Source organism: Xenopus laevis, chromosome 3S, assembly GCF_017654675.1.
Source record: "Xenopus laevis strain J_2021 chromosome 3S, Xenopus_laevis_v10.1, whole genome shotgun sequence".
Classification (NCBI taxonomy): Eukaryota; Metazoa; Chordata; class Amphibia; order Anura; family Pipidae; genus Xenopus; species Xenopus laevis.
This window is the reverse complement of record NC_054376.1, coordinates 802,122-829,283: the sequence shown is the minus strand read 5'-3', so window position 1 is coordinate 829,283 and position 27,162 is coordinate 802,122. Positions and strand designations below refer to the sequence as shown.

Below are 27,162 nucleotides of genomic sequence, written 5' to 3'. Positions count from 1 at the left end.
TAAGCTATACCCTCATACTGTACTGTCTAAGGGAATCAATATGGCACCTCCTCCTCCCATATGTATAAATACAAATATACAGAGAAGGAATGTTCTGGGCACACAATAAGCTATACCCTCATACTGTACTGTCTAAGGGAATCAATATGGCACCTCCTCCTCCCATATGTATAAATACAAATATACAGAGAAGGAATGTTCTGGGCACACAATAAGCTATACCCTCATACTGTACTGTCTAAGGGAATCAATATGGCAGCTCCAACCCATATGTATAAATACAATTTTAGTAAGGAGGATAAATGGTTTGGGGTTAAAAATAAATGTGTGTAATTATTTTTCCTGTGTCCTTGGCAAACGGCAGAATGTATATTTGCAAATTGCAGAGAGGGGAAAGGATGGGCCACTGACAGGGGGAACCTGAGAGAAAAGGCTATGAAATTGCGCAGCGAGATCCATGTGATTCACGCTGTTTTCAATCTGCTGGTGCCGGTGGGAGTCTCGGAGAGAGAGCGAGAGATGGAACGGATAATGCTGAGAAATGACAGACTCGTTGTGACCTCCGAGCTCAGCCTGGAAATCCAAGACATTGATTTCACTTTGCTTTCCTGCTGAGAAATCCGGCAGAGTTCAGCTGGAATAAAAGAACAGGATTGTGGGCTAATGCAGATGACTGACAGATCACTTTGTGACTTCCCTGTGCCAGAGACAGACACAGAGAGGAAAACGGAGGGGGGATTAGACAGAGGTCACATGACTGGTGTGTAAGGACTTGTCTCATCCCCACCCGACATGCCGGACCCCCTTCCTACAAACATGGAGATGGCGGGACATGAAGTCGTCATACAGTTTTCACAAAGAGGAAGCAAGTTCTTCCTGTTACTGTTACAATGTATCAGTAGTTTATATACATACATACATACATACCTACATACATACATACATACATACATACCTACATACATACATACATACCTACATACATACATACATACACACCTACATACATACATACACACCTACATACATACATACATACATACATACCTACATACATACATACATACCTACATACATACATACATACCTACCTACATACATACATACATACCTACCTACATACATACATACACACCTACATACATACATACATACATACCTACATACATACATACATATATACATACACACCTACATACACACCTACATATATACATACATACACACCTACATACAAGTATTTACATACTTATATACATACACACATTCACACATATATACATACACACCTACATACATACATACATACAAGTATATACATACATACATACATACACACCTACATACATACATATATACATACTTACACACCTACATACATACATACACACCTACATACATACATACAAGTATATACATACATACACACAAGTATATACATACATACACGCCTACATACATACATATATACATACATACATACACACACACCTACATACATACATACATACACACCTACATACATACATACATACACACCTACATACATACATACATACATACAAGTATATACCTACATACATACATACATACATACCTACATACATACATACATACACACATACATACATACATACAAGTATATACCTACATACATACATACACACCTACATACATACATACAAGTATATACATACATACATACACGCCTACATACATACATACAAGTATATACATATAATCCCTTCATCCTTTGCAATGTGCCAATAGAATGTGTCAGGGCTGGTGTGAGCTTGAATTTGGAGTGATATCCCCCCCCAGCAGCCTAACAACAGAACAATGGGAAGGTAACCAGATAGCAGCTCCCTAACACAAGATAACAGCTGCCTGGTAGATCTAAGAACAACACTCAATAGTAAAATCCAGGTCCCACTGAGACACATTCAGTTCCATTGAGTAGGAGAAACAACAGCCTGCCAGAAAGCAGTTCCATCCTAAAGTGCTGGCTCTTTCTGAAATCACATGACCAGGCAAAATGAGCTGAGATGCACCTACACCCCAATATTACAACTAAATACACTTGCTGGTTGCAGTTTCATTTAGAAATAAAAATCATGACCGAATCCCTTTAACGAAGAAAACCGTGTGCCTTGAAGTGGCCAGTTACTGGTGTTGGATGGCCATGATGGTTTGTGGGTGCACGGGGCACCCAATGAAAGTCCGCCCCAGAATTACAGACATTGCGGCACAACATACAATCGCTGTAACCTTTTCCTTTGGAATAAATCCCACATTCCCTATAGCAAAATAACATCATTCATCAAGTGTCAGTTTGGGAGATAGATGACAGTGGGGCCGATATATATATAAAGACATAATATTGCTGTGGGGCATCCAAGGCTGAGATGTCCGAAAGCTTCTCCCCGTGTCAGGCTCAAGCTGAATGATTTGCCCCATGATTGCCCATTAATCACAACAAAATGGCCCAGGGTAACCTTTGACATCAGCAAATGAATAGGAGAGAAAATCCCCTGCCGTCCCTCTCTCTTATTTCCCAACTGCTGAGATTTGTGCGGCTGAGTGAAATGCGTCAGGGCAACACATCACTTAGACGTCTGTCTCCTGCTGCCCAGAACTGCCATCTATTTAATGTAGCCTGTCCCCTGCCTGTATGGGACAACTGTCACCTGAAGCTTGGCCTTATTCACCCACAGATACCTCATTTGTTCTCATTTGGGGAAGTGAACCAGGTTCTGCTGCTGAGCATATAGCATGGATAAAGAAAGGGTTAATATACAGTTATATTCAGGAAAGGAGGAAAGGAGATCTCACCATCAGTATAGGAAGGGGTTCTTTACTGTAAGGACAGTCAGGTTATGGGATTCCCTACCAAGAGAGGGGGAATGAGTGATTCATTGGTGGGGAGGAAAGGAGATCTCACCATCAGTATAGGAAGGGGTTCTTTACTGTAAGGACAGTCAGGTTATGGGATTCCCTACCAAGAGAGGGGGAATGAGTGATTCATTGGTGGGGAGGAAAGGAGATCTCACCATCAGCATAGGAAGGGGTTCTTTACTTAATGCTAGGGCCAGATGATACAGAGTATCTACTTCCCCGCTGCTCCCCTTGTCTGCAGGTGGATTTTGGGGTGCAATGTTAAATGTTGCGTTTCGGAGCAGAAATCCAGCAATCTGTCTGCGCTCGAGTGGATACAATGGTTTCAGGTAGAGGGGAGCAGATCCTCAGGTTGCCGACCCAAAGGAGAACTGTTTTGAGTGCTTTTGGGCTTTTCTCTTTGCCCCCCAACTCTCGCCCTGATATCAAACAGATTCTCCATAAAACTTTCATTTGGAGCAGTCGGAAGCTTTGAAGGTCAGCGGTGCGCCAAGCTTTCAGTCTGTGCCAAATCCATTCCCAGCGCTCGTGAAAAACCTGTTTAGGGGAATTGGTTGGGACGTCGTTTTCCTCAGACCGTTGAACCTGCCGAAATGAAAGGTCTGTTGGTTTTATGAATGTGCAGCAAACGGCCCAACCTGAGGGGTCTCCATTATCCAGAGGGTCATTGAAGGAGCCTTCCCATGGCTGCCCCTGGAATTCAAGCATTTAAAGGGGAAGTAAATGGGAATGTAAAAGAGCTGCCAAAGGGGAATGTAAAGCAGCTGTTTGTTTCTATAGACGTCCCTGTGTTCTGCTTTCTCTTCGCTTTCTGCTTATTGTTGCCGGGGGCCTTCAGGAAAGAAAAGCTGCCGTTTAAAGTGATGGGCGGGTGACCCCCTGCCCCTTTCTCTATAGACAAAGGATCACATGAGTCGCCCCTGACATCTGACCCCTCTATCATATTCTTAAATATTCACATAAAAATAATCGCTTTTTATTTTCCACCCCTCAAAATCATTCCATTGCCCTGCGCTGAGATTCTTCATTCCGGCTCTGATTTTCCCTCTCACAAGTTGCACAATGTGACGGGCAATCGCTTTAAATACTCGTTATCTAATGCTCGTTATCTAATGCTCGCTATATAATACTCGCTATATAATACTCGCTATATAATACTCGCTATATAATACTCGCTATATAATACTCGCTATATAATACTCGCTATATAATACTCGTTATCTAATACTCGCTATCTAATACTCGCTATCTAATACTCGCTATCTAATACTCGCTATCTAATACTCGCTATATAATACTCGCTATATAATACTCGCTATATAATACTCGCTATATAATACTCGTTATCTAATACTCGCTATCTAATACTCGCTATCTAATACTCGCTATATAATACTCGCTATATAATACTCGCTATATAATACTCGCTATATAATACTCGCTATATAATACTCGCTATATAATACTCGTTATCTAATACTCGTTATCTAATACTCACTATCTAATACTCGCTATCTAATACTCGCTATCTAATACTCGTTATCTAATACTCGCTATCTAATACTCGCTATCTAATACTCGCTATATAATACTCGCTATCTAATTCTCGCTATATAATACTCATCATGGGCTTCTTACCTCCAGGCTCCCAACGTCTCCCTCCATGGCCTCCAGTGAGTGTAGCCGCACTTTATTCTCAGCGAGGAGACTTTCTGTTTTACAAGTCACTAGTCTGTGGGTCACAAACATATTTGTATCATTAGTTGCACATAAAGCCCCTTTATAGGATTTTCAATCACAGCTAGTGATGGGCGAATAAATTCACCAAGCTTGAATCTGCAGCAAATCTATGCGTTTCGCAACAGGTGAATAAATTCTCAAAACTGCGGCGAAAATTCGCCTGCGAAAAATCCGGCACGTCAAAAAAATTTGGGTGCGCGTCAAAATTATTCGGACGCTCATTGACTTTAATGCATTTGGACAAAATAGGCACACGTATAAAAATTGTCGCAGGCGTCGAAATTGACACTGGTCAAAATAATTTTGACGGGCATTGACTTCAATGTGTTTCGCGAATTTTTCGCCTTTTCCCAAATTTTGCGGGAAATTCTACATTTTTTATGCGAAGCAAAACGGTAAAAACGGTAAAAACAGCAAAAAGTACTGATTAGGATCCCATCAGAGTGCAAGTTCTTAGGGCCAGGGATAATGCATGTAGGGCACCATGTTTATACACTGGCATATTTCCTAAACCTGCAAAGCTGTATTTAGTTGTAGCTGCACATTTGGAAATACTGTTATTGGCACCATCATTCCCTACTGTCTTCAACTTGCTCTACAGACTTCATCTTTCTCCATCTTTCTCTATTTAGCCCTACTATATTCATCATGTCCTACAGTCTCTTGTCCTACTATCTCCATCTTGCCCTACTGTCTCCATCTTATCCTACTGTCTCCATCTTGTCCTACTATCTCCATCTTGTCCTCCTGTCTCCATCTTGCCCTACTATCTGCATCTTGTCCTACTGTCTCATCTTGTCCTACTGTCTCCATCTTGTCCTACTATCTCCATCTTGCCCTACTGTCTCCATCTTATCCTACTGTCTCCATCTTGTCCTACTATCTCCATCTTGTCCTACTGTCTCCATCTTGCTCATCTTGCCCTACTGTCTCTATCTTGTCCTACTGTTTCCATCTTGCTAATCTTGCCCTACTGTCTCTATCTTGTCCTACTGTCTCCGTCCTGTCCTACTGTCTCCATCTTGCCCTACTGTCTCTATCTTGTCCTACTGTCTCCATCTTGTCCTACTGTCGCCATCTTGCCCTACTGTCTCGATCTTGTCCTACTGTCTCCATCTTGCACTACTGTCTCCAACTTGTCCTACTGTCTCCATCTTGCTCATCTTGCCCTACTGTCTCTATCTTGTCCTACTGTTTCCATCTTGCTAATCTTGCCCTACTGTCTCTATCTTGTCCTACTGTCTCCATCCTGTCCTACTGTCTCCATCTTGCCCTACTGTCTCTATCTTGTCCTACTGTCTCCATCTTGTCCTACTGTCGCCATCTTGCCCTACTGTCTCGATCTTGTCCTACTGTCTCCATCTTGCACTACTGTCTCCAACTTGTCCTACTGTCTCCATCTTGCTCATCTTGCCCTACTGTCTCTATCTTGTCCTACTGTTTCCATCTTGCTAATCTTGCCCTACTGTCTCGATCTTGTCCTACTGTCTCCATCTTGCACTACTGTCTCCACTTTACCAGACTCTCCATTTTCCCTGTCTCCATCTTGCTCTGCTTTACTATAGTCATCTTGTCCTACTGTCTCCATCTTGTCCTACTGTCTCCATCTTGTTCTACTGTCTCCATCTTGCCCTACTGTTTCCATCTTGTCCTACTGTCTCCATCTTGCCCTACTGTTTCCATCTTGTCCTACTGTCTCCATCTTGTCCTACTGTCTCCATCTTGTCCTATTGTGTCCATCTTGCCCTACTGTCTCCATATTGTCCTACTGTCTCCATCTTGCCCTACTGTTTCCATCTTGTCCTACTGTCTCCATCTTGTCCTACTGTCTCCATCTTGCCCTATTGTCTCCATCTTGTCCTACTGTCTCCATCTTGTCCTACTGTCTCCATCTTGCCCTACTGTTTCCATCTTGTCCTACTGTCTCCATCTTGCCCTACTGTTTCCATCTTGTCCTACTGTCTCCATCTTGTCCTACTGTCTCCATCTTGTCCTACTGTCTCCATCTTGTCCTACTGTCTCCATCTTGTCCTACTGTCTCCATCTTGCCCTACTGTCTCCATCTTTTCCTACTGTCTCCATCTTGTCTTACTGTCTCCATCTTGCCCTACTGTCTCCATCTTGTCCTTTTGTCTCCATCTTGTCCTACTGTCTCCATCTTGTCTTACTGTCTTCATCTTGTCCTACTGTCTCCATCTTGTCCTTTTGTCTCCATCTTGTCCTTTTGTCTCCATCTTGCCCTACTGTCACATCTTACAACATTTCTGCCCTTTAAGTATCAGCAGCACTCTAGGGTTGAATACATACACACTCCTTTTTCCAGAAGCCAATAAGCTTCTATACAAAGGTCTGTATAACCCATTTATTCACATTATTAATGATCTATACAGCTGTCAAGTTCTAATCTATAAACCTGCTAAAAGGCTCAAAAAACACCCTTTTCCCCGAGCATGCACTAATTCATGTTATATATAGACGATGAAGATGTAACACCTCTGTAGGTGAAATAAGAAGGTACAGAAAGAACCTGTATTTATGGAAGAAAAAACTGTTATTGAAAGTTGTTTTCAGAAAATGAGCTAAATACAGTATATAAAGCCCATGATTTTGATGATGAAACGCACTGAAGACCTGAATATCAGTTACAAAGTCACAGAGGTTTCTATGAAATTCAGGCCAATTCTAGGTTTGTTCTCTATGGGCCCCTGTGTACAGTTTTTTTTTACAAATATGTTTTATTTGGGAGCTTTGTACTTTAAACTATTTATGTTTCTCTAGATAATTATTATTCATTTATGTAACTCCATCCAGTATCTGTGTCATGGGTTTGGGTGGAATGATGATGTTTTGTAGCGAGATTTCGGTTGGTTTGGGACCTAGTGAATAAAAGGAGTTGTCCGTAGAGATTAGGGCTTCCATTGTACTGCAGCTTTATGCCATTGATCCCTAATATGTTTTCTTTTCTCATTACAGGATGATGTGGCGCAGCCCTTGAACCTTTCTGCCAAACCCAAGGGTTCCGACAGTAGATCTTCCTCATCCCCAACCTCACCCCACATACAACGATTAAGCAGCGGCAGCACCCACAAGCCCATCTCCTCCACATCAGCAAGTACCCCCATCAGACTCAATTCAATAGGTGAGTTGGGCCAGAAGAATCATGGGCCACATGTATGACAAATATTTCCTCTACAGTCAGACACCCCCCCCCACTGTATAATATAGGCACCTGTATACCCCCTGTCACCCCCATATCATAAATGCACATAGTATAACTGTATATTATATATATATATATATATATATATATATACACCCCCAGAGAAATAGATAAAGATGGGTAAATGGAGGGAAGAAGAAGGGAAGACCATTGAGGATACAATGGGGGTCATTTATCAACACTGGGCAAATTGGCCCATGGGCAGTAACCCATGGCAACCAATCAAATGGCTGCATTCATTGTTCTACCTGCAGCTGGCTTTAAAAAGCTAATCACTGATTGGTTGCTATAGGTAACTGCCCATGGGCAAATTTGCCCAGTGTTGATAAATGAGCCCCAATGAGAGAAGAAAGGAAGAGAGAGGGGGAATAGGGAGTATATATATATACAGTATATATATATATATATATAAGTATAAATTGACTGGTTTATAATAAGGGCCCCAGACTGGGGGTTTGAGATACAGAAGGGCCCATAGTTGGGGAGAGAAAAGGGTTATTAATATCCATGCCGAGGCCGCGAGTCATTTTATATTTCCTTTCTCCTAATCTCAGTGTTTTGCAACAAATCATAGGATTTAATCGCGTGTTTTGGCAGATTAGAGGAATTACAGGCCAGATGTTTTTTGTTCTAAAAATGGATTATGGTGTAAAGTTTTGTGGAATCTACGGGGGGAACGTGTTCAGGCAAGCCGGTCACTTTATGTGCGATTAGCGAGCGCCGTCTGTCCGACAATCACCCCCATCTGTCACGCTGCGCCGAGGAATTCGCTGAGGTTTTTGCTTCGTGTCACTGTATCACTCGGCTTCCTCTCCTTCTCTGTGATTAACCCTCCCCACAGGGGCTTCTGGGTAATGACAGCACGTTTTATATGATATTAATCAGCTATAAAGCCACACTCAATCCCTTCTTTGGGCTGCAATGGAGTTCAACTACAACTCCCAGCATTCTCTTGTGGCCTACAGCGAATCTATTAGGAGAAGATTTAATCAATGACCCATGTGGCCCTCACCCAGTGGAATATTTAACATTGTCTGACAGATATTCGACCAATCCCCAAGCAGATACCAACTGACCTGCCTGTATGTGGGGCCAATTGGTATCTGCTTGGGGATTGGTCACATCAAAGCTCAGCTGCTGTGGATTGGCAGCCAATGTCATGATCAATGTCACACCCAGGCTACAATACTAATTGATTTCAATTGGTCTCTTTATAGATATCTTGTCGTCTCTAACATCCCCGGGGTATTTGAACGACCACGACGCTGTCACCAAGGCCATCCATGAAGCGCGGCAAATGAAAGAGCAACTTCGCCGCGAGCAACAGGCACTGGACGGGAAAGTCGTGAACAGTCTGGGGCTCAACAACTGCAGGACGGAAAAGGTTGGTCCCCCCTAACTGTCAGTTTCTCCATATGAACCTCATGGGTTCCCCATCCCTGTCGCCTCTGTGTACTTGAAATGTCAGGGCCTATTTTAAAATCCCAGTCCAGATCTGATTGGTCCAATGCTCCCTCCTTCCCTGTCCCACTATCTCTGGTCATTACTGGGTGCCACTTCATATTATGAATTTTGGGTTAGTGGGTGCTGTGAGTTGATAGAAGTGCCCGGGTCGGATTGGGATTGATGGAAATGCCTGTGCGTGTTACTGAGATCAGAGGAGGATTTGGGGATCCGTGAGCCTCTCTAGGAAATAAAGCTCCGTTGATACTCGGCTCAGCTTTACAGGAATTTAATCCGGTTTAGGGATGTAATGCAGGAGCCGGTGCAGCAATCTCCTGTTATGTGCGACTACAAGAATAATCGCTTCTGATTACCCGGAACGCTGCTTCGCTGTTACACGTCTCACGGAGCATCGGCCTTTCTACTGGGAATCAAATGGCGAGAGCATAGAGAAGCCCCAGGGTTTGATCCAGAGCTTTATACAGATAAATGCCACCCCAGTGCCGGCTGTAAGCAGATAGAATGTGGCTGTACGACTGAGATTCAGAATAGGCCCCCCCCCCCCCCGCATTTACAGGTCCAATAAATAGTGACTGTCTATGGCATCTTACAGCAGCCCCACTGGCATTTGCCTGAACCCACAGATTAATGAAATATAATGGGAGTTATAGTTAAAGCACAGCTGAAGCTTATATAAAGGCTGCTGCATGTAATGAAAGTCAGCCCCTAATTGTATTTCATCAAAGCCCCTGAGTAGTCCCCCTTATTTGGATTTTGTGGGTGCTGCTGCTGTGCAGGGGTTCACACACACTGTAGGATACAGAGACATTGATATTGACAGATTTGAGCCGCTGGGAGTGCCAGTTCTCCCTCTGCTTCCCCAGTACAAATAACGTCTAACACTCATTCAGACATTAATACAAAGTGACGGAAGTCGCTTCTCGCCAGCGGAGCTAAGTTGCCCTTATTTGTTAAGCGCATTGAATTCAGCTGTGGATACGGCAGTCGCATTTACAAAGCATCTGTAACTTCTCTTTTAATCTCCGTAGTCTCCTTGTCCCCCCTCCCAATCTTCTGCCCCCCCAATCCTCCTCCTCCTCCTCCTCCGCACTAGCTGGGAATTGTCAAGTGACAGGCGCTCAAATCCTTTTGGACAGAAAGCCTTCATCCCGACTCCTCTCCGGTTGCTAAGCGGGTCTTGCGTTGGATCACGGATCCCATTAAACGCATTTGCATGGGATGGAGATTGATCCTGATGAAGCGCCAGGGCCGCTAATCTGCGCGCTCTTTAACTGCAGTTTCACATCAGTCACTTGCATGGGAGGGGGGTAATTGTGCTGATGGGGGTGTATCCATATAATCCCCTCCTTAATCTTCCCTAATTCCCATCACATCTTTCCTCTGACAGGACTTTGTCACAACCCTCACTCTCCTTAGATATTTCTTTCCTTTCATTTATTTTACTATAACTCCCAGCACCCTGAAGGGCAGGTAGCAATTATACCCAAACTGATACTTAGGCCACCCCAATCCAGCCCCATAGTTTGGGAGCCACTTCCTTATCCAATGTGACGGCTCTTCTTGGTGCCATGGTACCCAAAATATTGAGGGGCCAGTTGAACTTTGCTATATCTTGTGAATAAGCTGCAGTGGGAATAAAGCAGTGAGAATAAAGCAGTGGGAAGAAAGCAGTGGGAATAAAGCAGTGGGAATAAAGCAGTGGGAATAAAGCAGTGAGAATAAAGCAGTGGAAATAAAGCAGTGGGAATAAAGCAGTGGGAATAAAGCAGTGGGAATAAAGCAGTGGGAATAAAGCAGTGGGAATAAAGCAGTGGGAATAAAGCAGTGGGAATAAAGCAGTGGGAATACAGCAGTGGGAATAAAGCAGTGGGAATAAAGCAGTGAGAATAAAGCAGTGAGAATAAAGCAGTGGGAATAAAGCAGTGGGAATAAAGCAGTGGGAATAAAGCAGTGAGAATAAAGCAGTGAGAATAAAGCAGTGGGAATAAAGCAGTGGGAATAAAGCAGTGGGAATAAAGCAGTGGGAATAAAGCAGTGGGAATAAAGCAGTGGGAATAAAGCAGTGGGAATAAAGCAGTGAGAATAAAGCAGTGGGAATAAAGCAGTGGGAATAAAACAGTGGGAATAAAGCAGTGGGAATAAAGCAGTGGGAATAAAGCAGTGGGAATAAAGCAAAGCAGCGGGAATAAAGCAGCGGGAATAAAGCAGCGGGAATAAAGCAGCGGGAATAAAGCAGCGGGAATAAAGCAGCGGGAATAAAGCAGCGGGAATAAAGCAGCGGGAATAAAGCAGCGGGAATAAAGCAGCGGGAATAAAGCAGCGGGAATAAAGCAGCGGGAATAAAGCAGCGGGAATAAAGCAGCGGGAATAAAGCAGCGGGAATAAAGCAGCGGGAATAAAGCAGCGGGAATAAAGCAGCGGGAATAAAGCAGCGGGAATAAAGCAGCGGAATAAAGCAGCGGGAATAAAGCAGCGGGAATAAAGCAGCGGGAATAAAGCAGCGGAATAAAGCAGCGGGAATAAAGCAGCGGGAATAAAGCAGCGGGAATAAAGCAGCGGGAATAAAGCAGCGGGAATAAAGCAGCGGGAATAAAGCGGGAATAAAGCAGCGGGAATAAAGCAGCGAGAATAAAGCAGCGAGAATAAAGCAGCGGGAATAAAGCAGCGGGAATAAAGCAGCGGGAATAAAGCAGCGGGAATAAAGCAGCGGGAATAAAGCAGCGGGAATAAAGCAGCGGGAATAAAGCAGCGGGAATAAAGCAGTGGGAATAAAGCAGCGGGAATAAAGCAGCGGGAATAAAGCAGTGGGAATAAAGCAGTGGGAATAAAGCAGTATGGCAGATGATTTTTTTTTATTCATTCTGGGTTGGCAGAAACATGTGCAACTTGGTATTTGTTTGGGTGCCCCGCTGGCACAGATGGGATCCTTCCTTGCTGCAGCCAAATACAGTATTTCCTTCCAACCCCCTTTCAGAACTAGGGGCAGGTAAAAGAGGCACGTGCCTAGGGTGCAAAGCTTGGGGGGCTCCAGGCACGTAGCTCATAAGCAGCCTACTGTTAGCCCACTACTTGTTTGCGAATGGATACACGGGAAGGCACGACATGGCCGATCGGGTTGCCTGGGGCACCCAGCCGGCATTGCGCTGTTCCTTCGGATTCGCCATATTTCTACGACTGAGTCGCCGTGTGACGATTCCCCAGTGCCGGAAAAGCACGAAAGAGTTGTGATTGGTGGGAGCTGACAGTTGAGCCGTTCCTCTGTGCCCTCTCCTTCCCAACGTGCCACCCTGTGTGTGTGTGTATTTCCAGCTGTTTCATGGCTACGTGCCGTATTTCCACAGATGGCCAGTAAAATCCTTGTCGGTTGAGTCTGCCTTTCTTCGTCTGTACCCGTGCCCACAAGTGCCAGCTAAAGACTCTGCCCACGCACGGCATAGACTGATGATGTGCCAGAACACAAAATGATTTCATTATATTTTTGCACATAGAATGTTCCTGTCTGGAGTTGGTTAATTACAGACATATCTGTATATTTGTATTTATACACATGGGTGGGAGCTGCCGCGCTGAATAGCAGAGGTTGGGGCCCCAGAAACTTCCTGCGTTTGGGCGACTTTAATCCCCTTTATCTGAAGGCAGTGGGAGGAATATTCTCTTATCTGGGGAAGATTTGGGATAAAACGGGGTTTTTCGCGGTCTCGTTAATATAAAAGACAAGTAATTAATCATTAGGAGGAGCCTTTTATCCTCTCTGGTGGTCTCCCTTCTGCTGGGCTTTTAAAGGCGGAGAAAACAACCCAATAAAATGCGCCACCGGGAAGGCTCCGCGGGGACTCGTCCAATACTCCCAGCGACGTTCCCTTTCTCTGCTCGTTCGGAGGAGAATCTATAGAAAGTCACAGTATTTGTGCTGTTCCTCGGGGGTCCGTATTGGGTGTCACTGACCCTTTCTCTATAATAAAATGCAGAAAACTTAGGGGGGCGAAACATGTTTTCAGGGTTCCAAGTTGGCTGTGATGCAATCCTCTATTTAGTCCCCCTCCCCAGTGTCATGTTTAACCAATAGAAATTTAAATGACTCATTAATTAAGGACTCACGGGGCCCCTATACCTCCTGGGCCCCCCTGCAGTCTGCTCCTGGTTCCCCCCTTCACATTCTGATACAGAATTTGTGGATTTCTGTTTTCAAATCTCTTTTTTTTGTTCAAAGTGGAATTAGTAACCAGTGATGCTGGAGGATGCAGGGAGTCCTAGTTCAACCACAGATGAGGTTTAGCATCCCAATATTATTCCCTCTCCTGGTCACTTTCTCTAGATTGCAAGCTCCTGGGTTCCCTCAGTCTGTTTCCCCAGACTGCTCCCACAAAGGTCTCCTCTTTGTTGTCAATTTAGGGGGATTATTTGGCCCATTTTTAACCTCCTTTATTCTCCTTCCCCAAAAGGACAAATCATCGCTGGACGCTTTAACGCAGCAGTTGACGGGGAAACCCAATGAAGACAAATTCAGCCATGCCATGATGGATTTCAATCTGAGCGGCGATTCAGACGGTGAGTTTGCAGCTGTCCGTTCTCATTTGGCCACTAGTAGAGGGGCCCCGGGGCCAATGATTAGTAGGGCCCTCCCCCTATGACCTAACGAGGTCCTTGTCAGTGGGACTTTAATTACTCTAGACCTTTATTTCCACCTTCATCTTCATGATTTTAGCCCGAGAGCCAGAGGAAGAGAAACTACATCCACATTTAAAGGCCAAGTAACACTGGTTTATCTTTTTCCCTTTAGGAAGCGCAGGAATTTCCGAGTCCAGAATATATCGGGAAGCGCGAGGACGCGGCAGCAACGAGCCGCACATAAAGCGCCCTATGAACGCCTTCATGGTCTGGGCAAAAGATGAGAGGAGGAAAATCCTACAGGCGTTTCCCGACATGCACAACTCCAACATCAGCAAAATACTAGGTATGTGTATATGGGGGGCACTGAGTATAGAGCGGGCCCCAAAAGCAGGAAAAAAATCTAATTCGGAGAAGCTTTCCAATTAATTACATTTGTTTATCAATGTTTGGTTGTTTTAAATGACAGGTGTAGGATCCATTATCCAGAAACCCATTACCCAGAAACCCCCGAATTGTAATTGGCTCCCATACTTGTTATTAGGAAACATTATTGCCATTAAAGGCAGTATGTGCCTGGCTGTTTATATTCTCTGCACTGCTGGTTTTGACTCCTGATGCACGCTGGCATCTTCTGTGTTTATATAAATCTAGTTATAATGCGACACGGCATGGAAAGATTTACTATGTGATGACACACGAGTCCTTTAACTTCACTCGTCTCAGGGGAGTTGTCTGTAAATACCGGATAACTGTGCGAGACTCACCTCCCCTTTAAGAAGCTGACACTTGGGTGAAGCGCGGCTCTCACATTTTCTCTTAAAACAGACAGTTTCTCCGCCATGACATTTGCTGCGTCTCCGGAGATTCCCGCTGACATTTTAAAGGGATTCTAAGTATTTAACAATAGTGTCGATCTGGTTGTAATGTGGTGAAATTGCTCACACGGGGGTCTCACTGTCTGGCGCGGGATCACGGAGCTCCGAGACATCTTTCTTTCATTACTTGTACAGTAGCTGGAAGAGAAACACACGTTCATTATAGATCCAACCAAAATGACAGCGATTGTTCCACAGACTCCCCCCCCCCCGGCCAAATCTGCAATCATTGTACAGAGAAACAAGTGTAATTGAAGGGGGCGCTGTCATCAAATGTAACGTTTTTATTTGCACCGAAATTGTCGAGCGCACTGTAACAATATATCTCAGAGTGATGCCACTATCCTCATACTATACTGTCTAATGTAAACTTCAACCCCTATGTATAGATACATGTATATAGAGGAATGTTCTGGGCACACAATAAGCTCTACCCTCATACTGTACTGTCTAAGGGAATCAATATGGCACCTCCTCCTCCCATATGTATAAATACAAATATACAGAGAAGGAATGTTCTGGGCACACAATAAGTTATACCCTCATACTGTACTGTCTAAGGGAATCAATATGGCACCTCCTCCTCCCATATGTATAAATACAAATATACAGAGAAGGAATGTTCTGGGCACACAATAAGTTATACCCTCATACTGTACTGTCTAAGGGAATCAATATGGCACCTCCTCCTCCCATATGTATAAATACAAATATACAGAGAAGGAATGTTCTGGGCACACAATAAGCTCTACCCTCATACTGTACTGTCTAAGGGAATCAATATGGCACCTCCTCCTCCCATATGTATAAATACAAATATACAGAGAAGGAATGTTCTGGGCACACAATAAGCTATACCCTCATACTGTACTGTCTAAGGGAATCAATATGGCACCTCCTCCTCCCATATGTATAAATACAAATATAAAGAGAAGGAATGTTCTGGGCACACAATAAGCTATACCCTCATACTGTACTGTCTAAGGGAATCAATATGGCACCTCCTCCTCCCATATGTATAAATACAAATATACAGAGAAGGAATGTTCTGGGCACACAATAAGTTATACCCTCATACTGTACTGTCTAAGGGAATCAATATGGCACCTCCTCCTCCCATATGTATAAATACAAATATACAGAGAAGGAATGTTCTGGGCACACAATAAGTTATACCCTCATACTGTACTGTCTAAGGGAATCAATATGGCACCTCCTCCTCCCATATGTATAAATACAAATATACAGAGAAGGAATGTTCTGGGCACACAATAAGCTCTACCCTCATACTGTACTGTCTAAGGGAATCAATATGGCACCTCCTCCTCCCATATGTATAAATACAAATATACAGAGAAGGAATGTTCTGGGCACACAATAAGCTATACCCTCATACTGTACTGTCTAAGGGAATCAATATGGCACCTCCTCCTCCCATATATATAAATACAAATATACAGAGAAGGAATGTTCTGGGCACACAATAAGCTATACCCTCATACTGTACTGTCTAAGGGAATCAATATGGCACCTCCTCCTCCCATATGTATAAATACAAATATACAGAGAAGGAATGTTCTGGGCACACAATAAGCTATACCCTCATACTGTACTGTCTAAGGGAATCAATATGGCACCTCCTCCTCCCATATATATAAATACAAATATACAGAGAAGGAATGTTCTGGGCACACAATAAGCTATACCCTCATACTGTACTGTCTAAGGGAATCAATATGGCACCTCCCTCCTCCCATATGTATAAATACAAATATACAGAGAGGGAATGTTCTGGGCACACAATAAGCTATACCCTCATACTGTACTGTCTAAGGGAATCAATATGGCACCTCCTCCTCCCATATGTATAAATACAAATATACAGAGAAGGAATGTTCTGGGCACACAATAAGCTATACTCTCATACTGTACTGTCTAAGGGAATCAATATGGCACCTCCTCCTCCCATATGTATAAATACAAATATACAGAGAAGGAATGTTCTGGGCACACAATAAGCTATACCCTCATACTGTACTGTCTAAGGGAATCAATATGGCACCTCCCTCCTCCCATATGTATAAATACAAATATACAGAGAGGGAATGTTCTGGGCACACAATAAGCTATACCCTCATACTGTACTGTCTAAGGGAATCAATATGGCACCTCCTCCTCCCATATGTATAAATACAAATATACAGAGAAGGAATGTTCTGGGCACACAATAAGCTATACCCTCATACTGTACTGTCTAAGGGAATCAATATGGCACCTCCTCCTCCCATATGTATAAATACAAATATACAGAGAAGGAATGTTCTGGGCACACAATAAGCTATACCCTCATACTGTACTGTCTAAGGGAATCAATATGGCACCTCCCACCCTTAGGTATACATATATACTCTCGCACAGGAGATCCAACCCAATTCTATGGTATTTTCAGCATATACATATTCCAATCTTTCATATTAATATAAAGTGAATATTAAGGGGTTTAGGCTGGAATAACCCAGATTCCTTTGTGTCTTCCATTGATCAGGTTCTCGCTGGAAGTCCATGACGAATCTGGAGAAGCAGCCGTACTACGAGGAGCAGGCGAGGCTCAGTAAGCAGCACCTGGAGAAGTACCCGGACTACAAATATAAGCCGAGGCCCAAGCGCACCTGCTTAGTGGACGGGAAGAAGCTCAGAATCGGCGAATACAAGGCAATTATGCGCAGCCGGAGGCAAGAGATGAGACAGTATTTCAATGTGGGGTATGTTTTTTATAGGAGTCGGTCTGTAAATGAGTCTGGATCTAAATGATCTCCTACAGGGGAAAATGTCATCAAAACACTCAAATGTCACTAAAATTCTAGTTACTCTCCTTCTGCCTCAAATATTTCAGTTACATTGGAAAACTTGTCATTTTTTTTTGTATTTCCAACATTTTGGCCAAAAAAAACAGACTCGAGACCCTCCCACTTGAAATATTAGTTTTTGAAAAAACATTTTTTTTTAGTTTGAAGCGTAGGAAAAAGTTTTGCTGAAAGATCTTGAAACCAAAATGTCTCCAAATATTCTGCAGTTAGGGCTTCAATCAACAGCTGAATCCTCAAAAGAATAGTGAATATTTTCCTTAGGGGTTATTTATTAATGTCCGAATGCCAAAAAACGTAAACGTTAGAGTTTTTTTTTACTATAAAATCAGAATTTTTAGTGGAAAAAAAACCTTGATTTTTTCGCGATTTACTATAGTCCAAGGATGAAAATCCAGCATTTCAGACCTGCCAAGGTTGTATATAAGTCAATGGGAGTCAAATCCCAAAGTTATCCTGATCTCCATGTAAAAATCTGAAAATTTCATACATTTTTTTTCGAATTTTTCGGGAAAATGTATTAATAAATAAGGGGAAATAACCCGTGCGGATTTGATCGGAGTATATTTCAGAAAATAATGAGATCAATTCGGATTTTGATAAATAACCCCCTTCGTGTCCAAACAGTGTCAATGTGATTTTTATCACTAGTGGATAAAATTCCTTTCTAGAGATTCCGAGAGTTTCACTTCAGCTGAATAAATGGCTACTGGGTGGAAATGGATGAACTTTCTTGGTGGAAGTTTATGAAGTTCATTCATTTCTAACACTTTTGGGTTTCTGGTCAGATTTTCAAAGTGAATTTTCCTCTGGAAGTTCTCCTGCCCTGAATGTTTCATCCTGGGCTTAAAAACTGAGAGAAAACCAAAAATGTGCCTAGTGGCTATGAGTAGTTTTTGGGCTCTCTGTTCATTGGCTCACAGGGTTTTTATATTTTTTGTCCTTCTCCAGGCAGCAAACACAGATCCCAATTAGCACAGCGGGCGTGGTTTACCCCGGTGCCATCGCAATGGCGGGCATGCCCTCTCCTCATTTACCATCGGAGCACTCCAGTGTATCCAGTAGCCCTGAGCCAGGGATGCCCGTCATCCAGAGCACTTACGGCATCAAACAAGAAGAGCTGCACATCAAGGAGGAGATACGGGGAGACAACATCAACGGGGAAATGTACGATGAATACGATGAGGAAGATGACCCAGATATAGACTACGGCAGTGACAGTGAAAACCCTAGTGCAACGCAAGCCAACTGATATGGACCAGAGCTGGGAACTTTGTAGACTTTCTAAGCCCAACCTGGTTTCTCCACAGTGGAGGCCAAGCACATGAACTTTCTCATACACTGACTGTTACTAGAACTCTTACTGGGACATCAACTGACCATTTCCACTGCAGTCCAAACCTACCGGCTGGGAAAAGAAGAGGATTCAAGGATTCCAATCAACAATTTCCACCAAAACAAAAAGAAAATAAGCTATGGGTAAAAAAAAAAAGAAGAAGAAGAAAAGCCAGTAAATTCAGCTGCTACCCCCAAGCGCTGAAGTCTTTACCCTTCAAATTTTTTTTTTCATAAAAATGAAAAAAGGAAAAAACTTTTTTAAAAAACAAAACAAAAAACTTTATGGCTGTTTGTTCTAGAAATTCTCACTCAGGTACACAGTGCCAACAGTGGCTTGTGAATGTGTTTCGTTGTTTTGTGCTACAGTTTTAAGAGGAATAAGATTATTATTTTTATTTTAGGGGGTTTTTTTCATTGTTGTTGGTTAATTTCACTTTGGCTGTCCCTACGGTTCTTCACTAGTGTGGGGGGGGCAGATACTATGGGATTGATTCAATAGCAACATTGTCTCCAATGATAACTCAGTCATCGCTTCATCGACGACATTTCACATCATATTTCTTAGCAAAAAAAAAAAAGTGCCAAATTTTTACTCAAGTGTAGATTTTGTTTCTGTGATTTAGCCCCTCCCCCATCAGTTTTCCTGGTCTGTCTTAATTTAGGGCAGTGTTATGTCTTAGACAATCTTTAAAAAAAAAAACACCAGCGTATGGTGAATAATGACTTTTTTCCTGAATGGATATTGAAAGAACCATTCTCAGCGGAAGAAGCCAGACAGAAAATCAAGTTTTTGAAAAGAGAAATATATTGTGATTTGGAATCTTGGTTCATGCATGTGAGAGAGTGAGAGCTTTTTACGGTACAATTGAAGCATAGGTGAAATAGTGATTTTTTTGAGGGATAAAATCCCACATTTTCTTTGTGGTCAATCTTTTAGAAGCCTTTAATTACTCTTTGCACTTCAGTATTCATATACGAAACAATAAGGGGGCGGAGTCGATAAAGCTTTTGCTTTAAGGCAAAAAAATATTTCGAATTTATAAGGGGGATTTTTTTTAAGTAGCAATATTTGATCAGTTTTTTTCCAATGACCAGATTTTTACCCAAGGTACTCTGTTCCCATGAGGTGTTCGGAAATCTTTTTTGATTTCACAGAATGTTTTTCAGTATTTCAGTATTTCTGTTTTTCTTTAACCATAAATGGAAACACAATGAAGCGCCTTTCATAGTCAGAATCAGATGGGCCTGTAGCTCTTCCCAGGCTATGGAGGATCTTTCTGTCTAAAGGGCACTACACTAAGGGAATTATTTATTAAAGTCAGAATGCCAAAAACTTGAAAATTTACTATAAAATCTAATTTTAAGTGAAAAATTTTTTTATGATTTATTATACCCTGAGGCTACTAAAGGTCTGAATCCGAAAATACTCTGTCTCCAAGCTGTTGGGGTCCTGTAAAAGTCAACGGCAAAGGTCCCATTTCAAATTTGAAGATATCATGGTCTGCGCTGAGAAAAGATCAGGGTTTTCGAGAGATTTCACGAAAATTATATTTAGATTTTATAGAGTTTTTTCAATGATAAATAAGGTCAAATCATGGATTCTAGTTTGGTCTGACTTTTTTTGCTAAAAAAAATAAATAATAAATAACCCCCTCAGTGTAATGGACTGACGTTCCACTTTAGTTTTTTTGTTTGATTTTTTTTTAAATTAAAATATAAAAATATACATTTGGAGCTAAAATTCCAGTCTCAAATCAATTTTGAGGTCTCTGTATTATAAACCCAGAGCTTATAATTTTAAATTCGATTCTATGGCATGAGAGTGTGTGAAAATGGCCCCCTAGAGTTTTTAGCCCCTTTTTTTCTGGATATTTTCAAACACCCAGCACTAAGGATTCGGTAACCCCCTATAAGAGAATTTTTTTAGAAAGGCACTTGCTCCTCCTGCACCTAAAATAAACTGCTTTGAGAACATTTCAGAATAATACCTTTCAGATTTGTCCGTCATTTCATCATAATTTGTTTTTGTTTTCGCTTAAAACCGTCAAGGAAATATCGCAACCTCGATTTTTATAAAACCATTGGATGTTTTTTTTTTTGCCCAATTCTCATTCGCTTGTATCTTTGTCCTATTTAGAGCGGCGTTTTTAGTTACATCTATCTGTCTGCATGGAATTTATTTTTTTTGTGGGGGGTGCATTGGTATTTAATGAGTATTTTGTTTTTTGGGGTTCAGTTCAACGGTCTCTACTTCTTAGTGTTGATATGATAATTATAAGAGTAATAATGATTGTCGGCTGTTCCCAGATTAGTTAAGTTATGTATAATTTATTTCTTTTCTAAAACTATGGTTTATATGTTATATATCCCTCCCCTCCCCGATATAATCCGTGATTGAATTTGAACCTCAGCGACGGCAGATTTCGGAATCTTGCTATGAAATCAGCTCCTTTGCTTTTCCTTATGCCTTGATTTCATGCTTTTGTTGCAGGAACACTTTTTAAAAGCACTCTGTTTGGACAAAAACGACAATTGTTTTTATAACATTACTCATATTTACAATGTGAAAACTGCAATTTTTGGAGGTTTTTTTTTTTTTAATATATAATTTCAAATTTGTTCCAGGTCTGAGTGAACAAATACAATCTGACTCATGTGAGCGTGTCTCATATTTGCTGGATTTTTTTTGGTTACCGCCATGTTAAATGTGCTCTGTTTAAAAATATGTGACTTTGGGCTACAAAAAGACTTTGTTTCAGCTCCAGGTAAGTGCCACCCTCGGGGCGGCCAACACAAACACACACACGGCACTGGTTATTTTGTTTCAGCTGGGTGACAGATCACGCCTCGGCTATGTTCTACATTTCATATTTTCCTTGGCGCCGCTTTGGGAACGTGTTGCCAAGAACTCATTTTCTTGAGAGACTCCACAAGGAAGACTGGCACACTCGCAATTTCACCCCCAAACACTTCTTTTCCATCAACTTGTTTTTCAGCAAATGGCAAGAGAAGCCAGAATTTGTGCCTCAATCAGCCAGACAATAAGTGTTTCACTCAGCTCCTCAACAGCGCCCCCTTCTGTTTATTCTGCTGGAGGTCCTTTTCCTACTCTCTAGTACATTACACAAGTAGTGGATTTGGTCACTAGGGGTAACTAACAAATGTGCATTTTGGATTTTATCCCCTTTTCTATGAATGAATAGAAACCCTGTATTTTCTTCATTTTCATTAACAGTGTGTCCAGATCTTGCTGGGCAGTTCCTATGGACATATCAAATTATATTGACAAATATATTGATATTATATTAACCCTAACCATGTTTATTTGACCCTACAATACACTAATTCCTATACAGGCATGGCACCCATTATCCAGAAACCTGTTATCCAGAAGGCTCTGAATTACAAAAAGGCCGTCTCTCCATTTTATCCAAATAATTCAAATGTTTAAAAATGATTTCCCTTTTCTGTGTAATAATAAAACAGTAACTTGAACTTGAAACTAAGTTATAATTAATCCTTATTGGAAGCAAAACCAGCCTATTGGCTTTATTTCATGTTTATATGATTTTCTAGTAGACTTGAGGTATGAAGATCCAAATTGTGGAAAGATCTGTTACCCAGACAACCCCAGGTCCCGAGCATTCTGGATAATAGGTTTCAAACCTGTATCATTCCTATATAAATGGTACAATAGTGGGAGGACAGGGCAAGAGAATTGTTTGCATTACTCCATAGGGATATTTTTTTTAATAACATGTAAAAAAAAAAAAAAAAGCAGATATCCTGGAAAATGAAACAATAAACTTTTTATCCTTCATTTAAAAAAAATCAGAATTTAAATATAGTTTCCTTTATTATGTTAAAGGGTTAGTTTGCCTTTAAGTAAATTTTTTTAGAATGGCTAATTCTAAGCAACTTTTCAACTGGTCTTCATTATTTATTTTTTTTATAGTTTTTAAATTATTTGCCTTCTTCTCCTGACTCTTTCCAGTTTGCAAAAATCTCTGTAAGGTTACACATATAGGAGGTTATTTATTAAAGTCCGAATGCCAGAAACTCGAAAAATTCTAGGTTTTTTTTTTTTAATATAAAATCTGAATTATAAGTTGGAAAAAAACTAAATTTTTTCAAGATTTATTATACCCTGAGGATAGAAAAAGTATGAATCTGAAAATCTGGCATCTCAGGACTGCTGAGGTTGTATATAAGTCAATGGGAGAGGTCCCTATCCTGTTTGGAAGTTTATGTGGTCTGCCCTGGAATTAGCCTGAAAATTCCAAAAAATTCGGGTTTTCAGGAAAAAGCCAGAAACATTTGTACAATTTGGATTTGCGCTACATGTTTTGCGTTTGTCCCCAATCCGATTATATTGTGCTTTTTTAATAATAAATAAGGTCCAATTGTGGATTCTACTTTGGTCGGATTTTTTTATTAAAATACCCAGAAAAATTCGGATTTTGATAAATATGCCCCTTTTTGTAATTGCTACTTTTTATTACACAACTTTCTATTCAAGCCTCTCCTATTCACATACCAGTCTCTTATTCAATTCAGTGCATGGTTGCTAGGGGAATTGGGACCCTAGCAACCAAACATCTGAAATCGCAAACTGAAGAGCTGCTGAATAAAAAATAATAAACCAAAAATAATAAAAAAATGAAGACCAATTGCAAATTGCCTCAGAATGTCCCTCTCTACATCATACTTTAGAGTTTATTTAAAGGTGGACAACCCCTTTAAGGCCCTGTAACACAAAGCCGGTACTTCCAAGCAGTAAATGTAATAAACCTTGTTTTTATTTATTTGAGATGCACTTCCCATGATTCACTTGGCCTCCGAGTGTATTTTGTTGCAGAATACGGAGTTATCGCCATTTCTGCGGCAAAATATCCAGTTTCTTCTGTGAATCCATGGGTGCTAATTGGGAAGGGGAGGCTCAAATGAACATTATTCTACTTTTTTTTTTTTGTCGTTTTTTGGTCGACGTGCTGCTCAGTATTTTTACCCACGTATAAAAACTAAAAAAAGATAGAAAAAGTTTGGGTAACTATAACAAAGACAATCAAATGCCTGGAGCTCAAATCAAAGTATGTGCAACCTACCATCTCACTTGAAATTTATTAAGAGAAAAAAAAATAGAAATAATTATGTAAATATAACATAGAGTAATAGATTTATATTTTGTTCATAACACATAGTGTAATATAATTTGTATATTTTCATGTTTTTTTCTTTTTTGTGTATCAGTCATGCCACAATATAAAAAAATGGAAAAAAAAGAGAAAAACAAAAAAAAACAGGATCTGATGTAAAGTAAAAGCAGTAGGTTTTAAATCCTGTTTTCTGCATTCCCCTTTTTCAGTATTATTGCCCCTCAAGGCACCAATAAAACAGCAAATGTGTTCTTTAACTATTTGCCTCCTGTTATCTTTCTTTCTGTCTGCAGGGGTTTCTATGTGTCTGTGTGCACCCCTTAGCTCATAACAAGGTTACAGATATATAGAAACATTGGGGTGTCACCCTGCTATAGTTCCAGGGGTACCCAGGGCACAAATAAACACTCACCCCAAATCCCCCCCTAACTGACCTTCAGACTGGGCCCCCTTAGCTCATAACAAGGTTACAGATATATAGAAACATTGGGGTGTCACCCTGCTATAGTTCCAGGGGTACCCAGGGTACAAATAAACACTCACCCCAAATCTCCCCCTAACTGACCTTCAGACTGGGCCCCCTTAGCTCATAACAAGGTTACAGATATATAGAAACATTGGGGTGTCACCCTGCTATAGTTCCAGGGGTACCCAGGGTACAAATAATCACTCACCCCAAATCTCCCCCTAACTGACCTTCAGACTGGGCCCCATTAGCTCATAACAAGGTTACAGATATATAGAAACATTGGGGTGTCACCCTGCTATAGTTCCAGGGGTACCCAGGGCACAAATAAGCACTCACCCCAAATCTCCCCCTAACTGACCTTCAGACTGGGCCCCCTTAGCTCATAACAAGGTTACAGATATATAGAAACATTGGGGTGTCACCCTGCTATAGTTCCAGGGGTACCCAGGGCACAAATAAACACTCACCCCAAATCCCCCCCTAACTGACCTTCAGACTGGGCCCCCTTAGCTCATAACAAGGTTACAGATATATAGAAACATTGGGGTGTCACCCTGCTATAGTTCCAGGGGTACCCAGGGTACAAATAAACACTCACCCCAAATCTCCCCCTAACTGACCTTCAGACTGGGCCCCCTTAGCTCATAACAAGGTTACAGATATATAGAAACATTGGGGTGTCACCCTGCTATAGTTCCAGGGGTACCCAGGGTACAAATAATCACTCACCCCAAATCTCCCCCTAACTGACCTTCAGACTGGGCCCCATTAGCTCATAACAAGGTTACAGATATATAGAAACATTGGGGTGTCACCCTGCTATAGTTCCAGGGGTACCCAGGGCACAAATAAGCACTCACCCCAAATCTCCCCCTAACTGACCTTCAGACTGGGCCCCCTTAGCTCATAACAAGGTTACAGATATATAGAAACATTGGGGTGTCACCCTGCTATAGTTCCAGGGGTACCCAGGGCACAAATAAACACTCACCCCAAATCCCCCCCTAACTGACCTTCAGACTGGGCCCCCTTAGCTCATAACAAGGTTACAGATATATAGAAACATTGGGGTGTCACCCTGCTATAGTTCCAGGGGTACCCAGGGTACAAATAAACACTCACCCCAAATCTCCCCCTAACTGACCTTCAGACTGGGCCCCATTAGCTCATAACAAGGTTACAGATATATAGAAACATTGGGGTGTCACCCTGCTATAGTTCCAGGGGTACCCAGGGTACAAATAATCACTCACCCCAAATCTCCCCCTAACTGACCTTCAGACTGGGCCCCATTAGCTCATAACAAGGTTACAGATATATAGAAACATTGGGGTGTCACCCTGCTATAGTTCCAGGGGTACCCAGGGCACAAATAAGCACTCACCCCAAATCTCCCCCTAACTGACCTTCAGACTGGGCCCCCTTAGCTCATAACAAGGTTACAGATATATAGAAACATTGGGGTGTCACCCTGCTATAGTTCCAGGGGTACCCAGGGCACAAATAATCACTCACCCCAAATCTCCCCCTAACTGACCTTCAGACTGGGCCCCCTTAGCTCATAACAAGGTTACAGATATATAGAAACATTGGGGTAACAGTCACCCTGCTATAGTTCCAGGGGTACCCAGGGCACAAATAAGCACTCACCCCAAATCTCCCCCTAACTGACCTTCAGACTGGGCCCCATTAGCTCATAACAAGGTTACAGATATATAGAAACATTGGGGTGTCACCCTGCTATAGTTCCAGGGGTACCCAGGGTACAAATAATCACTCACCCCAAATCTCCCCCTAACTGACCTTCAGACTGGGCCCCATTAGCTCATAACAAGGTTACAGATATATAGAAACATTGGGGTGTCACCCTGCTATAGTTCCAGGGGTACCCAGGGCACAAATAAGCACTCACCCCAAATCTCCCCCTAACTGACCTTCAGACTGGGCCCCCTTAGCTCATAACAAGGTTACAGATATATAGAAACATTGGGGTGTCACCCTGCTATAGTTCCAGGGGTACCCAGGGCACAAATAATCACTCACCCCAAATCTCCCCCTAACTGACCTTCAGACTGGGCCCCCTTAGCTCATAACAAGGTTACAGATATATAGAAACATTGGGGTAACAGTCACCCTGCTATAGTTCCAGGGGTACCCAGGGCACAAATAAGCACTCACCCCAAATCTCCCCCTAACTGACCTTCAGACTGGGCCCCCTTAGCTCATAACAAGGTTACAGATATATAGAAACATTGGGGTAACAGTCACCCTGCTATAGTTCCAGGGGTACCCAGGACACAAATAAGCACTCACCCCAAATCTCCCCCTAACTGACCTTCAGACTGGGCCCCCTTAGCTCATAACAAGGTTACAGATATATAGAAACATTGGGGTAACAGTCCTGTGAGGTAACCAGGAAGTACTTACAACAAATGAGAGAGTGAGGGTCCTATGAGGTAAGTACTTACAGGAAATGTGAGGGGGAGGATCCTGTGAGGTAACCAGGAAGTACTTACAGCTAATGAGAGTG

At 42.0% G+C, this 27,162-nt stretch overlaps 2 protein-coding genes across 11 annotated transcripts in view; one reads left to right on the top strand and one right to left on the bottom strand.

Annotated features, from left to right (window-relative positions):
• Positions 1–20,604, top strand: part of sox5.S (SRY-box 5 S homeolog) — a 118,721-nt gene extending 98,117 nt beyond the window's left edge. For 5 of the 7 annotated variants that reach the window (XM_041587485.1, XM_018254025.2, XM_041587487.1 and 2 more), the window contains 6 exons: positions 7,609–7,774; positions 9,073–9,239; positions 13,762–13,867; positions 14,100–14,273; positions 17,351–17,567; positions 18,621–20,604. In XM_041587485.1, coding sequence (XP_041443419.1) covers positions 7,609–7,774; positions 9,073–9,239; positions 13,762–13,867; positions 14,100–14,273; positions 17,351–17,567; positions 18,621–18,921 — 1,131 coding nt within the window. In that variant the 3' untranslated portion in view covers positions 18,922–20,604. 7 annotated transcript variants of the gene reach the window in all.
• Positions 192–27,162, bottom strand: LOC108712517. 4 transcript variants are annotated; one of them, XM_041587840.1, is made up of 4 exons: positions 27,060–27,162; positions 14,695–14,943; positions 4,534–4,627; positions 3,053–3,588 (listed from the first exon to the last, which is right to left on the bottom strand). In XM_041587840.1, exons 2-4 carry the CDS (start codon positions 14,805–14,807, stop codon positions 3,157–3,159), a joined length of 639 nt encoding a protein of 212 aa, XP_041443774.1. In that variant the 5' UTR covers positions 14,808–14,943; positions 27,060–27,162; the 3' UTR covers positions 3,053–3,156. The 4 variants fall into 4 exon arrangements, with proteins under 4 accessions (XP_041443776.1, XP_041443774.1, XP_041443775.1 ...); XM_041587841.1 differs by having other exon boundaries at positions 27,101–27,155; XM_041587842.1 differs by lacking the exons at positions 3,053–3,588; positions 27,060–27,162 and adding an exon at positions 192–634 and having other exon boundaries at positions 14,695–15,008.

Excerpts from the sequence above, each read along its gene's own strand:
- LOC108712517 (XM_041587840.1), bottom strand. The coding sequence starts at position 14,807 with ATGTCAGCGGGAATCTCCGGAGACGCAGCAAATGTCATGGCGGAGAAA. Across the intron at positions 4,628-14,694 it reads GTCAGCTTCTTAAAGGGGAG|ACTAGTGACTTGTAAAACAG; the intron begins GTGAGTCTCGCA and ends TGTGACCCACAG. Across the intron at positions 3,589-4,533 it reads GAGACGTTGGGAGCCTGGAG|GGGCAGCCATGGGAAGGCTC; the intron begins GTAAGAAGCCCA and ends CTTGAATTCCAG.